Here is a 15392-nt window from a genome sequence, read left to right as displayed (position 1 = left end):
TGGAGGTGGGAGGCAAAGTTAATGCCCTGGATGTAATAAAAAAATGGAGAAAACAGGGAAAAAATGGGAAAAAAAAACCCTGTGAGGGATTTGTTCTCTCTGCTCACCAAACCCTGAGGTTTTGGGGGGCTGCTCTGGGGGGGGGGAGGGATTTAAAGCACTAAAAATAATTAAAATTAACATTTTTTTTAAATGGAAAAACCCCACAAGAGGCAGAGAGGGGTGGGATGGGCTGGGGGCTTTGCAAAACCCCTCGTTCAGCCCTGCTGGGATTATTTTTTATGGGTTGGGGAGGAAGATTTGGGGGGAAAATTTGGGAAATTTGCCAAATCTGCTCCAAAAAGCGGTGCCAGCGACAGCTCCCAACCTACGGCACTAAACTTCCCACTGAAGACACGTTACTCCACCAAACGCTACAATAAACCAAAAAAATAACCAAAAAAACCAAAATTTCAAATAAAATTATGGCATAATATAAGTGGAAAGCACCTGAAATACATTCAAATTTCATCTTTGTAACAGCTTCAAGTTTATTTTTCCTTTTATTTTCTTCCTTTCTTCACCCCCTTTTTTTTTGGAGGTAAATGAAGGAGGCAGCTTTGTCCCAGCTGGGAAAAACTCTTAAAAAAATCTTTTTTTTTTTCCTTTTCTGAGAAGATAAAAAGTGTTTTTAAAAAAAAAACATTCTTTAGTTTTATTCTGAGGTAATTCTTTTCCTGAGTAGTTAAAAAGAAATAAAAAAACAAACGAACAAAGAACACTACAGAGCTTACAAAAATAAAAACCCGAGTCTAGGATATTCAATAATCTACGGCATTTTACTCCAAAAAATTTTGGTTTTGGGGTGGTTTGGGGTCTGACCCCCTGGTTTGGGGTGCGACCTCCTTTTTTTGGGCTGAAATTCCCTGGGTTTGGGCTGAAATTCCCTGGTTTTGGGCTGAAATTCCCTGGTTTTGGGCTGAAATTCCCTGGTTTTGGGTGTCTCCCCTTTCCCTGATCAGGTGAGAAGGGGCTCCAAAGACACCCGAGGTATTTTTGTTGGGAATAATAATAAAAAAAAAAAGCAATTAAAAAGCAAAAAGAAGCCAAAATAAAAACCAACACTAAAGCTTTGGGGTGGATGGGGGGAGCTCCTGAATCCGACGCCGGAGCGGATCCCGATGCCGGAAAATCTCCCGGGGCGCCTCCGGCCCCGCCGGCATCGCCGATCCAGGGACGGAGGGTCGGGAAAATAATAAATAGTTTATCCTGAGTCGTGGGCGAGGCTCCCCAAAAAAAAAAGCAAAAATCAGCCTGGAAAAAATCCCTGGATGAGTCCGAAATAGGGAAAGCAAGGCAGGGCCGGCGTCACCGGCCTCACCGGCGTCAGCGGCGTCCCCAACCCCGGCGGGTGTCACCGAGCCCTCAGTGCCTGGTGCCGTACATCTTATCCCAGTCCAGGAACAAGTCCAGCTCCTTTTGGGACACGCCCGGGCGCACCTTGCACAAAGCTTTCTCCAGGTCCTGGTAGGATGTCGGGGGTCCCGGCAGGGCGCGGCGCGCGGCCCCGGCGTGCTGGCACAGCCGCAGCAGCTCGGCGCAGGAGAAGCTCTCGGTGCGCTGGGCCAGCGCCGCCAGCTCGCGCTCGCTCAGGCAGCAGCTCTGCCTGGCCAGGGCCTGGCGCAGGATCTGGCGTCGCGCCTCGCCGTCCGGCGGCGGGATGTAGAGCCGCGTGCCGAAGCGCCGGTGCGACGCCTCGTCGATGCTGCCGGGCCGCGCCGTGGTGCCGATGACCACCACGTTGCGCTCGGAGGACGAGGCGGCCACGTCGTCCAGGTAGGAGAGGAGCTGGGACTTGAGGACGCCCGCCTGGCCGCCGTCCTCGCCCGGCCGCGCCGCCAGCAAGGAGTCGGCCTCGGTGATGAGCACCACGGAGGGCTGGCGGCAGCTGGCCACCAAGAACACGGTCTGGAGGATCTTCTCGGCTTCGGCCTTCCAGGTGGAGAGCAGCGCGGCGCCGCTGAGGCGCAGCAGGGTGGAGCCCAGCTGGGTGGAGACGCAGCGGCCCAGCAGCGCCTTGCCGGTGCCGCGGGGCCCGAAGAGCAGCAGGGTCCGCAGCGGGTGGCCGGCGCCGCCGTAGGAGCCCGGCCGCAGGATGGGCCACAGCAGCTCCTCCTCGATGGCCGCCTTGACGCCCGCCCGCCCGGCGACGTCCGACCACTGCACCGGCGGCCCCCGCTCCACCACCTTGGTGTTCACCAGCTCCAGCACCAGCGGGTCGACGTTCTTGGGCTGCTCCTCCAGCGGGGTGAACCCCAGAGCTTTGGGGGGCAGCCGCAGCGGGAAGGGGGGTCCCGGCTCGGCCGCGCGCTCCCCGTTGGCCAGGGGGGGACTGAACTTCTCGAAGGGCTCCGCCGGCCGCAGGGCAGCGTCCCTGGAGCCGTAGGGCGGCGAGGCCATGCCCTTCATCTGCTGCCCGCCGAACTTTCCGCCGTGTTCCTCGGCGCTTCCGGCCGCCGGTGGCTTCCCGGCTTTGAAGGGCACCTGCGGGGAGTCCCCGGTGCCGGCGAAGCCGTTCCCCCGGCACTCACCGTTGTCCGACAGGGGGTACGGGGACTTTGGCTGCTCGTAGCTGTATTTCCTGTACCTGCCCTCGCCCTCGTCCTCCCCGCCGATGTCGAACGCCTTCCTCTTCAGCGTGCCCGCCGCCTCGGTGCCCAGGGGCGGCACGGCCAGCGAGCCCAGCGCAGCCCCCTGGTAGCCGTAGCCCGGGACCCCCGGCGGGCGGGCGGGGGGCGGCGGGGCGGGGATGGGGGTGGGCGCGGCGATGCCGGAGGGCAGGTAGGAGGCTGCCGAGGGGTGCGGAGGGTGGATGCCCCCGTAGCCCGGCTGCGGGGCGTAGCTGCCCGCGGTGTAGTTGTACACGGAGCCCGAGGAGCCGTAACCCGGCACCAGGGCGGGCGAGGGGTGCGCCGGCTGCAGGAGCCCCGAGCTGTGCAGGGCGGGGGGATGCGGCGGGGGCAGCGCCGCCGGGGGCTGGGTACAGTAGCCAGAGGGCAAATAGGTGCCACCGTAAGCCGAGGGGTACTCCTGAGCCGCCCCGAGCGGCCCGGAGCCGGCGGCGCAGGAATTCCCGGCGGCGTACACCGGCTCGCTGAGGTTGGGCAGCACCGGGGAGCCCCCCAGCCCCATGGCCCCGCTGCCTGCGGGCACCGCCGGCGGCACCGAGCCCTTGGCCAGCCCATCGGCGATGGGGGCCAGCGGGTAGGAGCCCTCAGAGCCCCCCGGCCAGGGCTCCCCGTCCCCTTTCTGGCCGTTCACGGGGCCGAAGGCGCCGTCCCCGTAGCCGGCGAGCGTGGGGCGCTCGTAGGGCGCGTCCAGCACCCCCGAGTATTTCTCGGCGTACCTCTTGAGGAGGTTGGAGGCCGTGAGAGCCGAGATGTCATCGTTGGCCCAGGCGTAGTTGAAGCGCTGGCGGCTGCTGGGGTACAGCTCGGGCTTGTGGGCGGGCGAGGAGGTGGTGGAGGAGACGTCCAGGTGCTGCTCCGGCCACTGGTTCAGGGACTGGGCATGCTCTGGTGACCAGTGCATCTTCGACAGAGCTGTGGGGACAGGAGAGCGCAGGTGAGAGCAGAGAAATGGGAATTGTGCACCCAAAACCTGCTCTGCTGCCCTGTCCCGGGCTGGGAGCGCCTGCTTCGGGCAGCTCGGGGGATTCTGAGGTCGGGGAAAGCTTCAAGGCCACTGAGTCCAAGCTGTGGCCGGTCCCCACCTCATCACCTGGGCCAGAGCAGCGAGTGCCACCTCCAGCTGTCCCTGCGGTGATGCCACCAACCCCGAGGGTGGTGGCAGTGTCCCCAAACATCCTCTGGCCATCCCCTGATGGGGCTGTTGCCTCCTGCTTCAACCCCGAGGGTGGTGGCAGTGTCCCCAAAACCCCTCTGGCCACCTCCTGATGGGGCTGCCACCTCCTGCTCCAGCCCCGAGGGTGGTGGCAGTGTCCCCAAACATCCTCTGGCCACCTCCTGATGGGGCTGCCACCTCCTGCTCCAACCCCCGAGCTCCTGAGGGTGGTGGCAGTGTCCCCAAACCCCTCTGGCCACCTCCTGCTCCAGCCCCGAGGGTGGTGGCAGTGTCCCCAAACCCCTCTGGCCACCTCCTGCTCCAGCCCCGAGGGTGGTGGCAGTGTCCCCAAACCCCTCTGGCCACCCCCTGATGGGGCTGCCACCTCCTGCTCCAGCCCCAAGGGTGGTGGCAGTGTCCCCAAACCTCCTCTGGCCACCTCCTGCTGGGGCTGCCACCTCCTGCTCCAGCCCCCGAGCTCCTGAAGGTGGTGGCAGTGTCCCCAAACGCCTCTGGCCACCTCCTGATGGGGCTGCCACCTCCTGCTCCAGCCCTGAGGGTGGTGGCAGTGTCCCCAAACCCTTCTGGCCACCTCCTGCTGGGGCTGCCACCTCCTGCTCCAACCCCCGAGCTCCTGAGGGTGGTGGCAGTGTCCCCAAACCCCTCTGGCCACCTCCTGCTCCAGCCCCGAGGGTGGTGGCAGTGTCCCCAAACGCCTCTGGCCACCTCCTGATGGGGCTGTTGCCTCCTGCTCCAGCCCCGAGGGTGGTGGCAGTGTCCCCAAATCTCCTCTGGCCACCTCCTGCTCCAGCCCCGAGGGTGGTGGCAGTGTCCCCAAATCTCCTCTGGCCACCTCCTGCTCCAGCCCTGAGGGTGGTGGCAGTGTCCCCAAACCTCCTCTGGCCACCTCCTGCTGGGGCTGCTGTCCCCTGCTCCAACCCCCGAGCTCCTGAGGGTGGTGGCAGTGTCCCCAAACCCCTCTGGCCACCTCCTGCTCCAGCCCCGAGGGTGGTGGCAGTGTCCCCAAACCTCCTCTGGTCACCTCCTGCTCCAACCCCCGAGCTCCTGAGGGTGGTGGCAGTGTCCCCAAACCTCCTCTGGCCACCTCCTGCTCCAGCCCCAAGGGTGGTGGCAGTGTCCCCAAACCCCTCTGGCCATCTCCTGCTGGGGCTGCCACCTCCTGTTCCAGCCCCGAGCTCCTGAGGGTGGTGGCAGTGTCCCCAAAACCCCTCTGGCCACCCCCTGCTCCAACCCCGAGGGTGGTGGCAGTGTCCCCAAACCCCTCTGGCCACCTCCTGCTCCAGCCCCGAGGGTGGTGGCAGTGTCCCCAAACGCCTCTGGCCACCTCCTGCTCCAACCCCCGAGCTCCTGAAGGTGGTGGCAGTGTCCCCAAATCTCCTCTGGCCACCTCCTGCTCCAGCCCCGAGGGTGGTGGCAGTGTCCCCAAACCTCCTCTGGCCACCTCCTGCTCCAGCCCCCAAGGGTGGTGGCAGTGTCCCCAAACCCCTCTGGCCACCTCCTGCTCCAGCCCCAAGGGTGGTGGCAGTGTCCCCTCCCCACCCCACTGTCCCCAGCGCCTCGGGGGACACTGAGGCCGGGTCCAGGTCTCTGCCGCGGCCTCTCAGCCACTCAGCACAATCAGATTAATTTAATGCTTTAATTGACTTATGGGGCACTTTGGATATCAAACTTGCAGCAGAGGATCCCGTGCGGGGTGAGCCCGGCCTCCTCCCGCCTTTCCAGCCATTGGCAAAGCGCTCCCGAGGGATAAATTGGATGGAAAAATCCAGGGGATCCTCCTGGAGCTGCCCAGGGAGCTGGGGGAAAATGCACCCAAAAGCTTTAAAGGGAAAAAGGAGCATTTGGCTGGCTCTGAGATGAACAAGGCAATTTCCTTAATTTTTTTCTCTTTTTTTAGGGAGCATTTGGCTGGTTGGGATATGAACAAGGCACTTTCCCTAATTTTTTATATATTTTTTTAGGGAGCATTTGGCTGGCTCTGAGATGAACAAGGCATTTTCCCGAATTTTTTATAATTTTTTTTAGGGAGCTGATTTGGGGGTACCAGGGGCAGTGCCTGAGCCCTCCTGGCAGCCACCACCAGTACAAACCAGTAAATCCCAGTGCCATTCCCAGGAATGTCAGGGTTTGATTTGGGGGTACCAGGGGCGGTGTCTGAACCCTCCTGGCAGCCACCACCAGTACAAACCAGTAAATCCCAGTGCCATTCCCAGGAATGTCAGGATTTGATTTGGGGGTACCAGGGCGTGTCTGAGCGCTCCTGGAAGCTCTCACCAGTACAAACCAGTAAATCCCAGTGCCATTCCCAGGAATGTCAGGGTTTGATTTGGGGGTACCAGGGGCGGTGTCTGAACCCTCCTGGCAGCTGCCCCCAGTACAAACCAGTAAATCCCAGTGCCATTCCCAGGAATGTCAGGATTTGATTTGGGGGTACCAGGGGGTGTTTGAGCCACCACCAGTACAAACCAGTAAATCCCAGTGCCATTCCCAGGAAGTGGGATTTGATTTGGGGGTACCAGGGGGTGTCTGAACCCTCCTGGCAGCTGCCCCCAGTACAAACCAGTAAATCCCAGTGCCATTCCCAGAAATGTCAGGATTTGATTTGGGGGTACCAGGGGCGGTGTCTGAACCCTCCTGGCAGCTGCCCCCAGTACAAACCAGTAAATCCCAGTGCCATTCCCAGGAATGTCAGGGTTTGATTTGGGGGTACCAGGGGGTGTCTGGGTGCTCCTGGCAGCTGCCCCCAGTACAAACCAGTAAATCCCAGTGCCATTCCCAGGAATGTCAGGGTTTGATTTGGGGGTACCAGGGGCGGTGTCTGAACCCTCCTGGCAGCTGCCCCCAGTACAAACCAGTAAATCCCAGTGCCATTCCCAGGAAGTGGGATTTGATTTGGGGGTACCAGGGGGTGTCTGAACCCTCCTGGAAGCTGCCCCCAGTACAAACCAGTAAATCCCAGTGCCATTCCCAGGAATGTCAGGATTTGATTTGGGGGTACCAGGGGGGGTGTCTTAACCCTCCTGGCAGCCGCCACCAGTACAAACCAGTAAATCCCAGTGCCATTCCCAGGAATGTAAGGATTTGATTTGGGGGTACCAGGGGGTGTCTGAGCCACCACCAGTACAAACCAGTAAATCCCAGTGCCACTCCCAGGAATGTCAGGGTTTGATTTGGGGGTACCAGGGGGTGTCTGAGCGCTCCTGGCAGCTGCCCCCAGTACAAACCAGTAAATCCCAGTGCCATTCCCAGGAATGTCAGGATTTGATTTGGGGGTACCAGGGGGTGTCTGAGCGCTCCTGGCAGCTGCCCCCAGTACAAACCAGTAAATCCCAGTGCCATTCCCAGGAATGTCAGGGTTTGATTTGGGGGTACCAGGGGGTGCCTGAGCCCTCCTGGCAGCTGCCACCAGTACAAACCAGTAAATCCCAGTGCCATTCCCAGGAATGTCAGGATTTGATTTGGGGGTACCAGGGGGTGTCTGAGCGCTCCTGGCAGCCACCAGTACAAACCAGTAAATCCCAGTGCCATTCCCAGGAATGTCAGGGTTTGATTTGGGGGTACCAGGGGGTGTTTGAGCCACCACCAGTACAAACCAGTAAATCCCAGTGCCATTCCCAGGAATGTCAGGATTTGATTTGGGGGTACCAGGGGGTGTCTGGGCGCTCCTGGCAGCCACCACCAGTACAAACCAGTAAATCCCAGTGCCATTCCCAGGCTCCTGAGCACAGCAGGGCAGCCACAAACCCCAAACCCCCGAACAAAACGAGGTGAGCCCGGCCCAGCAAACCCCTCAAAGACACGGGAAGAATTAAAAACCCCAAAAACCCATGGAAAAAAAAAAAAAAAATTGGAAAACGCAGAGAGGGGGAGGGCGGCGGGCAGGGAGGAGCTGTCAGGGTTGAAATGGGAGGTGAATGAGTGGCGGAGCGGGACAGATGTTTCAATGCTCCCCTTGGCAGTGTGAGAAAATTACTGTCCAGTGACCAAATGGCCGGGCCGGTTCCCACCCTCGCTGCTGCCCATTATCCCCAGCACAAGACAAAGGCGGCCAGGGGGGCTGGGCAGGGAGAATCCCATTGTTCCCGCCCGCCCTAATTATGGAAATCTTGTTAATCTATTCAGCAGCGAGTCTGAACTGGGCTTTTGTTCGGGGGGTTTGCAGCGGGCGCTCGGCTGGGGGTGTCCAACGGCTCGGAGAGGGGATGGGGTGCGCTGATTTCCCCCCCTGGGAACAGCTCCAGCCCCCGGGCCGGGGATGCGGGACGGCCCCGGAGCCGGGAATGAATGAGAGGGGTGGGTTTGTTTTGGAGAGCTCGCTGGAACGCACGGGGATGGTGATGGAAAAATATCTGGGAAGCTGGGGGGGAAAATCCCGGCCTCCCCAGGCAGGGGCTGCAGATGGATGAGCTGGTCCCGCGTCCCTGGGGGGATGCAGAGGGGGCTCGGGTGGGTTCGGAGGGAAGAGCAAACAGGTCCAGGCTGGGGATGCGCTAAAGCCGAGCTTAGAGCCCGTCTAAAGCCGGGCTTAAAGAGCAGCAGATTCCCCTGAGCCCCGGGAAGAGGGGCTGGGGAGGGGAGGGGGTGATGATCCAGATGGATTTTGGGGAAGGGGTGATCCGGATGGATTTTGGGTGATCCGGATGGGTTTTGGGTGATCCGGATGGATTTTGGGGAAGGGGTGATCCAGGTGGGTCTCGGGTGATCCGGATGGATCCTGGGGAGGGGGTGATGATCCAGGTGGGTCTCAGGGAAGGGGTGATCTGGATGGATCTTGGGGAGGGGGTGATGATCCGGATGGATCCCGGGGAGGGGGTGATCCAGGTGGGTTTTGGGGAGGGGGTGATGATCCAGGTGGGTCTCAGGGAGGGGGTGATGATCCAGATGTGTCTTGGGGAGGGGGTGATGATCTGGATGGATCCTGGGGAGGGGGTGATCCAGGTGGATCTTGAGGAGGGGGTGATGATCCAGGTGGGTCTCAGGGAAGGGGTGATCCAGATGGGTCTCGGGTGATCCGGATGGATCCTGGGGAGGGGGTGATCCAGGTGGGTTTTGGGGAGGGGGTGATGATCCAGATGGGTCTCATCCAAGAACGCTCCCTTTGGAGCATCCTTGGAGCATTCCCAAGGAGAATCCCAGACCTTGGGTGCCGGGCTGAGCTGCCAAGCCACAGCTCCATGGTCACCCAAAGCTCCACGGTCACTCCCAGCTCTGTGGTCACTCACAGCTCTGTGGTCACTCACAGCTCTGTGGTCACTCACAGCTCCATGGTCACTCCCAGCTCCATGGTCACTCACAGCTCCATGGTCACTCACAGCTCTGTGGTCACTCACAGCTCTGTGGTCACCCAAAGCTCCATGGTCACCCAAAGCTCCATGGTCACTCACAGCTCTGTGGTCACTCACAGCTCTGTGGTCATTCTGAGCTCTGTGGTCACTCCCAGCTCTGTGGTCACTCCCAGCTCCATGGTCACTCACAGCTCTGTGGTCACTCACAGCTCTGTGGTCACTCACAGCTCCATGGTCACCCAAAGCTCCATTGGTCACTCATAGCTCTGTGGTCATTCTGACCTCTGTGGTCACTCACAGCTCCATGGTCACCCAAAGCTCCATGGTCACTCCCAGCTCTGTGGTCACTCACAGCTCTGTGGTCACCCACAGCTCTGTGGTCACTCACAGATCCACGGTCACCCACGGCTCAGTGGTCACCCACGGCTCTGTGGTCACTCACAGCTCTGTGGTCACTCACAGCTCCACGGTCACTCACAGCTTTGTGGTCATTCAGAGCTCTGTGGTCACTCACAGCTCCACGGCCACCCATGGCTCTGTGGTCACCCCCAGCTCTGTGGTCACTCACAGCTCTGTGGTCATTCTGAGCTCTGTGGTCACCCACAGCTCCACGGTCACCCAAAGCTCCATGGTCACTCACAGCTCTGTGGTCACCCACAGCTCCATGGTCACCCAAAGCTCCATGGTCACTCACAGCTCTGTGGTCACCCACAGATGTCCAATGTCCAGATGTCCAGATGTCCAGATGTCCAATGTCCAATGTCCAGATGTCCAGAAGTCCAAAATATCCAATGTCTAATGTCCAGAATATCCAATGTCCAGCTGTCCAGCTGTCCAATGTCCAGATGCCCAATGCCCAGAATATCCAATGTCCAATGTCCAGAATGTCCATTGTCCAGATGTCCAGATGTCCAGATGTCCAATGCCCAGAATATCCAATGTCCAATGTCCAGAATGTCCAATATCCAATGTCCAATATCCAATGTCCAGATGTCCAGTGTCCAGTGTCCAGCTGTCCAATATCCAATGTCCAGATGTCCAATGTCCAATGTCCAATATCCAATGTCCAGATGTCCAGTGTCCAGCTGTCCAATATCCAATGTCCAGTGTCCAGTGTCCAGTGTCCAGTGTCCAGCTGTCCAGTGTCCAGTGTCCAGTGTCCAGCTGTCCAGTGTCCAGCTGTCCAATATCCAGTATCCAGATGTCCAGTGTCCAGTGTCCAGCTGTCCAATGTCCAGTGTCCAGTGTCCAATGTCCAGTGTCCAGTGTCCAGTGTCCAGTGTCCAGTGTCCAGCTGTCCAGTGTCCAGCTGTCCAATATCCAGTATCCAGATGTCCAGTGTCCAGTGTCCAGCTGTCCAATGTCCAGTGTCCAGTGTCCAATGTCCAGTGTCCAGTGTCCAGTGTCCAGTGTCCAGCTGTCCAATATCCAATGTCCAATGTCCAGCTGTCCAGTGTCCAGTGTCCAATATCCAGTGTCCAGTGTCCAGTGTCCAGTGTCCAGCTGTCCAGTGTCCAGTGTCCAATATCCAGTGTCCAGTGTCCAGTGTCCAGTGTCCAGCTGTCCAATATCCAGTGTCCAATGTCCAATATCCAATGTCCAATGTCCAGCTGTCCAGTGTCCAGTGTCCAATATCCAGTGTCCAGTGTCCAGATGTCCAGTGTCCAGTGTCCAGTGTCCAATATCCAGTGTCCAATGTCCAGTGTCCAATATCCAGTGTCCAGTGTCCAGTGTCCAGTGTCCAGTGTCCAGCTGTCCAGTGTCCAGTGTCCAGTGTCCAATGTCCAGTGTCCAGCTGTCCAGTGTCCAGCTGTCCAGTGTCCAGTGTCCAGTGTCCAGTGTCCAGTGTCCAGCTGTCCAGTGTCCAGTGTCCAGTGTCCAGTGTCCAGCTGTCCAATGTCCAGTGTCCAGTGTCCAGTGTCCAGTGTCCAGTGTCCAGTGTCCAGTGTCCAGTGTCCAGCTGTCCAGTGTCCAGTGTCCAGTGTCCAGTGTCCAGCTGTCCAATGTCCAGTGTCCAGTGTCCAGTGTCCAGTGTCCAGTGTCCAGTGTCCAGTGTCCAGCTGTCCAGCTGTCCAGCTGTCCAGCTGATTCCGATGGGAATTCAGCCGGGGGCTGAGCCCGTCTGTCACCGTGTGAGAAATGGGAACGGGAAAAGGGAGCCCTGGGCTGGGAATTCATTCTGATCCAGACCCCCATCCCCATCCATGAATTAATTTGAATTAATTCTGATATTGGGGAGCCTCAGCCCCAGCCAGAAATTAATTTAAATTAATTCTGATACTGGGGAGCTCCAGCCCCAGCCAGAAATGAGTTTTAATTAATTCTGATCCAGACCCCCATCCCCATCCATAAATTAATTTGAATTAATTCTGATATTGGGAATCCCCAGCCCCATCCAGAAATGAATTTGAATTAATTCTGATCCTGGGGAGCTCCAGCCCCATCCAGAAATTAATTTCAATTAATTCTGATATTGGGGAGCTCCAGCCCCATCCAGAAATTAATTTGAATTAATTCTGATCCAGACCCTCATCCCCATCCATGAATTAATTTGAATTAATTCTGATATTGGGGAGCTCCATCCCCAACCAGAAATTAATTTGAATTAATTCTGATCCAGACCCTCATCCCCATCCATAAATTAATTTGAATTAATTCTGATATGGGGGAGCTTCAGCCCCATCCATAAATTAATTTTAATCCATTCTGACTGTGGCCCCCCCATCCCTCCCCACCATCCCCATCCCGTTTTCCTCCTCGGTGCCTCTGGAATTCCGCAGGGATTCCATCCCCAGCTCCTCTTTTCCATCATCCCCATCACTCCCATCATCCCTGGATGATGGATCCCGTTCCCATCCCCTGGGATCCCTCCCAGACCTTTTGTTTTCACAAACCTTTTTTAACTCTGCTCCTTTTTCCAGCTCCCTCCTTGCACTGATGGATTTGCCAGAAATTCCCTTTTTTTTGGGTTGTTTTCTTTGCCCCAGGTTGTTTGGATGCATTTGGATTTTGGGGATTTATTTCCCTTCTACAGCTTGGGATTGTCCAGGTTATAAACTAATTATTAATTATGTTTATAAATATATCATCATTTACATATTTATTTATTTGTCTCGGTATTTATGTTCAGGCATCTATTTTAATGTTGATATATTTATAGAAATAGATATGGTATATTAATTTTTAATATATTTATATATAATAAATATATCATTTATTTATACAGTATATGATATATGATATATGATATATGATATATTATATAATATATTATATAATTGCATGATTATAAATAATTATATATTATATATAATATTGTACTATATAATATTATTAAATATAATTATATATATAATGTATTATAAATATATTAAATTATGTTATAGTATATTATATTATATTATATTATATTATATTATATTACATTATATTATATTATATTATATTATATTATATTATATTATATTATATTATATTATATTATATTATATTATATTATATTATATTAATTATATTATATATAATAATATAATTATAAATGTCAATATATTAAATATATGGAATATATAATAATATATATATATAATATGGTGGATTTGGTGAATTTAGTAAATTTGGTGGATTTGATGGATTTGGTGAATTTGGTGAATTTGATAAATTTGGTGAATTTGGTAAATTTGGTGAATTTGATGGATTTGGTGAATTTGATAAATTTGGTGAATTTGATAAATTTGATAAATTTGATAAATTTGGTGGATTTGATAAATTTGATAAATTTGGTGAATTTGGTGAATTTGTTGAATTTGATGGATTTGGTGAATTTCTGTTGGCAGAACCGGGGAGTTTGCGATGCTGGGGGTGAGGCTGGAGCTGGGATCGGGGGCATCTGGAGATTCCTCTGGCCACCAGGGCCACCAGTGACTCTCTGGCCACCAGGGCCACCTCCTGTGACCTCCTGGCCACCAGGGCCACCTCCTGTGACCTTCTGGCCACCAGTGCCACCCTGTGACCTCCTGGTCACCAGTGCCACCTCTGTGACCTCCTGGTCATCAGTGCCACCCCTGTGACCCTCTGGTCACCAGGGCCACCTCCTGTGACCTCCTGGTGACCAGTGCCACCTCCTGTGACCTCCTGGCCACCAGTGCCACCCCTGTGACCTCCTGGCCACCAGGGCCACCTCCTGTGACCTCCTGGCCACCAGTGCCACCCCTGTGACCTTCTGGTCACCAGTGCCACCCCTGTGACCTCCTGGTCATCAGTGCCACCTCCTGTGACCTCCTGGCCACCAGTGCCACCTCCTGTGACTTCCTGGCCACCAGGGCCACCTCCTGTGACCTCCTGGCCACCAGGGCCACCCCTGTGACCTCCTGGCCACCAGTGCCACCTCTGTGACCTTCTGGTCACCAGGGCCACCAGTGACTCTCTGGTCACCAGGGCCACCTCCAGTGACCCTCTGGCCATCAATGCCATCCCTGTGACCCTCTGGCCACCAGTGCCACCCCTGTGACCTCCTGGCCATCAATGCCATCCCTGTGACCTCCTGGCCACCAGTGCCACCCCTGTGACCTTCTGGCCACCAGTGCCACCCTGTGACCTCCTGGCCATCAATGCCATCCCTGTGACCTCCTGGACATCAGTGCCACCCCTGTGACCTCCTGGCCACCAGGGCCACCAGTGACCTCCTGGCCACCAGGGCCACCTCCTGTGACCCTCTGGCCACCAGGGCCACCTCCTGTGACCTCCTGGCCATCAGGGCCACCCCTGTGACCTCCTGGTCACCAGGGCCACCTCCTGTGACCTTCTGGCCACCAGTGACTCTCTGGCCATCAGTGCCACCCCTGGTCTGTGACCCTCTGGTCACCGGTGCCACCCTCTGGCCACCAGTGTCACCCCTGTGACCCCCTGGCCACCAGTGCCACTCCCTGGCCTGTGACCCCCTGGCCACAGGTGCCACCTCCATGACCCCCTGGCCACCAGTGCCACCCCATATATTTGTATATTTCTATTTCTATTTCTATTTCTATTTCTATTTCTATTTCTATTTCTATTTCTATTTCTATTTCTATTTCTATTTATATTTATATTTATATTTATATTTATATTTATATTTATATTCATATTTATATTTACAGTTCTTTGGTGTAGAACCCCAAACCCCATGCACAGAGCCAGCTGCTGTATGTATATATGTATAAATATAAATATAAATATAAATATAAATATAAATATAAATATAAATATAAATATAAATATAAATATAAATATAAATATAAATTATAAATATAAATATAAATATAAATATAAATATAAATATAAATATAAATATAAATATAAATATAAATATAAATATAAATATAAATATAAATATAAATATAAATATATGGGATTCCTGGAGCAGGAGAAGATCCAGGATGGGATTCCTGGAGTGGGAGAAGATCCAGGATGGGATTCCTGGAGTGGGAGAAGATCCAGGAGGGGATTCCTGGAAGAGGAGAGGATCCAGGAGGGGATTCCTGGAGTGGGAGAAGATCCAGGAGGGGATTCCTGGAACAGGGGGAGATCCAGGAGGGGATTCCTGGAACAGGAAAAGATCCAGGATGGGATTCCTGGAGCAGGAGAAGATCCAGGATGGGATTCCCAGAGCGGGAGAAGATCCAGGAGGGGATTCCCAGAACAGAACATCCAGGATGGGTGGCATTCCCACCCTCAGGAATATCTCGATTAGGAGGATGTAAAATTGATCCTCTTGGCCTCAGGCTGCATTTCACCACCCCAAAATAAACCAAAATAAACCCAATTTTAGGATTTTCTCCTCCCCTGGGTGTGGGGTGAGCGCTCCGAACTCTCAGGTGGATTATCCAGAGGATTTGGGAACAGAGATTTGGGAAAAGCACAGAACGAGCAAAGCAGCAGCAGGATGGGACCCCAGCGATGAAACAGAAACTCCAGGAGCTGCAGCAGGTGGAGGAAACTCATCCCTGGGCTGGGAATCTCCTCAGCCGCCGGATTCCTCATCCACAGCACCCCGGGAACGGCGCTGAGGAGATTTCTCAGCCTTTATTCCACCTTTTCCCCTGGAAACGAAAGAACTCGCAGGGATGGAAGGAAGGGTTTGGGTCACAGGAGCGGCACCAAAAGCGAAATGCTGCAAAATCCCCCTCGGGAGGGGAAAAAAGGAAGGAGGGAGGGAGGGGAGGGGGAAAGAGCGGCTCCAGATAAGGAATTGTTAACATGATCCATATGGTCCACACCGCGCTGTTTAAC

General features: G+C 55.1%; 1 protein-coding gene across 1 annotated transcript; it reads right to left on the bottom strand.

Moving 5' to 3' along the window:
- Window positions 1–1404: 1404 nt before the first annotated feature.
- On the bottom strand, window positions 1405–3570 carry FIGNL2 (fidgetin like 2). The gene has a single exon (XM_058861328.1). It carries the CDS (start codon window positions 3568–3570, stop codon window positions 1405–1407), a length of 2166 nt encoding a protein of 721 aa, XP_058717311.1.
- Window positions 3571–15392: the final 11822 nt, after the last annotated feature.

This window comes from Poecile atricapillus, chromosome 35 (assembly GCF_030490865.1).
Source record: "Poecile atricapillus isolate bPoeAtr1 chromosome 35, bPoeAtr1.hap1, whole genome shotgun sequence".
In the NCBI taxonomy this organism is placed as follows: domain Eukaryota; kingdom Metazoa; phylum Chordata; class Aves; order Passeriformes; family Paridae; genus Poecile; species Poecile atricapillus.
Note: the sequence above shows the minus strand (reverse complement) of the source record. Positions and strands in the feature narration are given on the sequence as shown.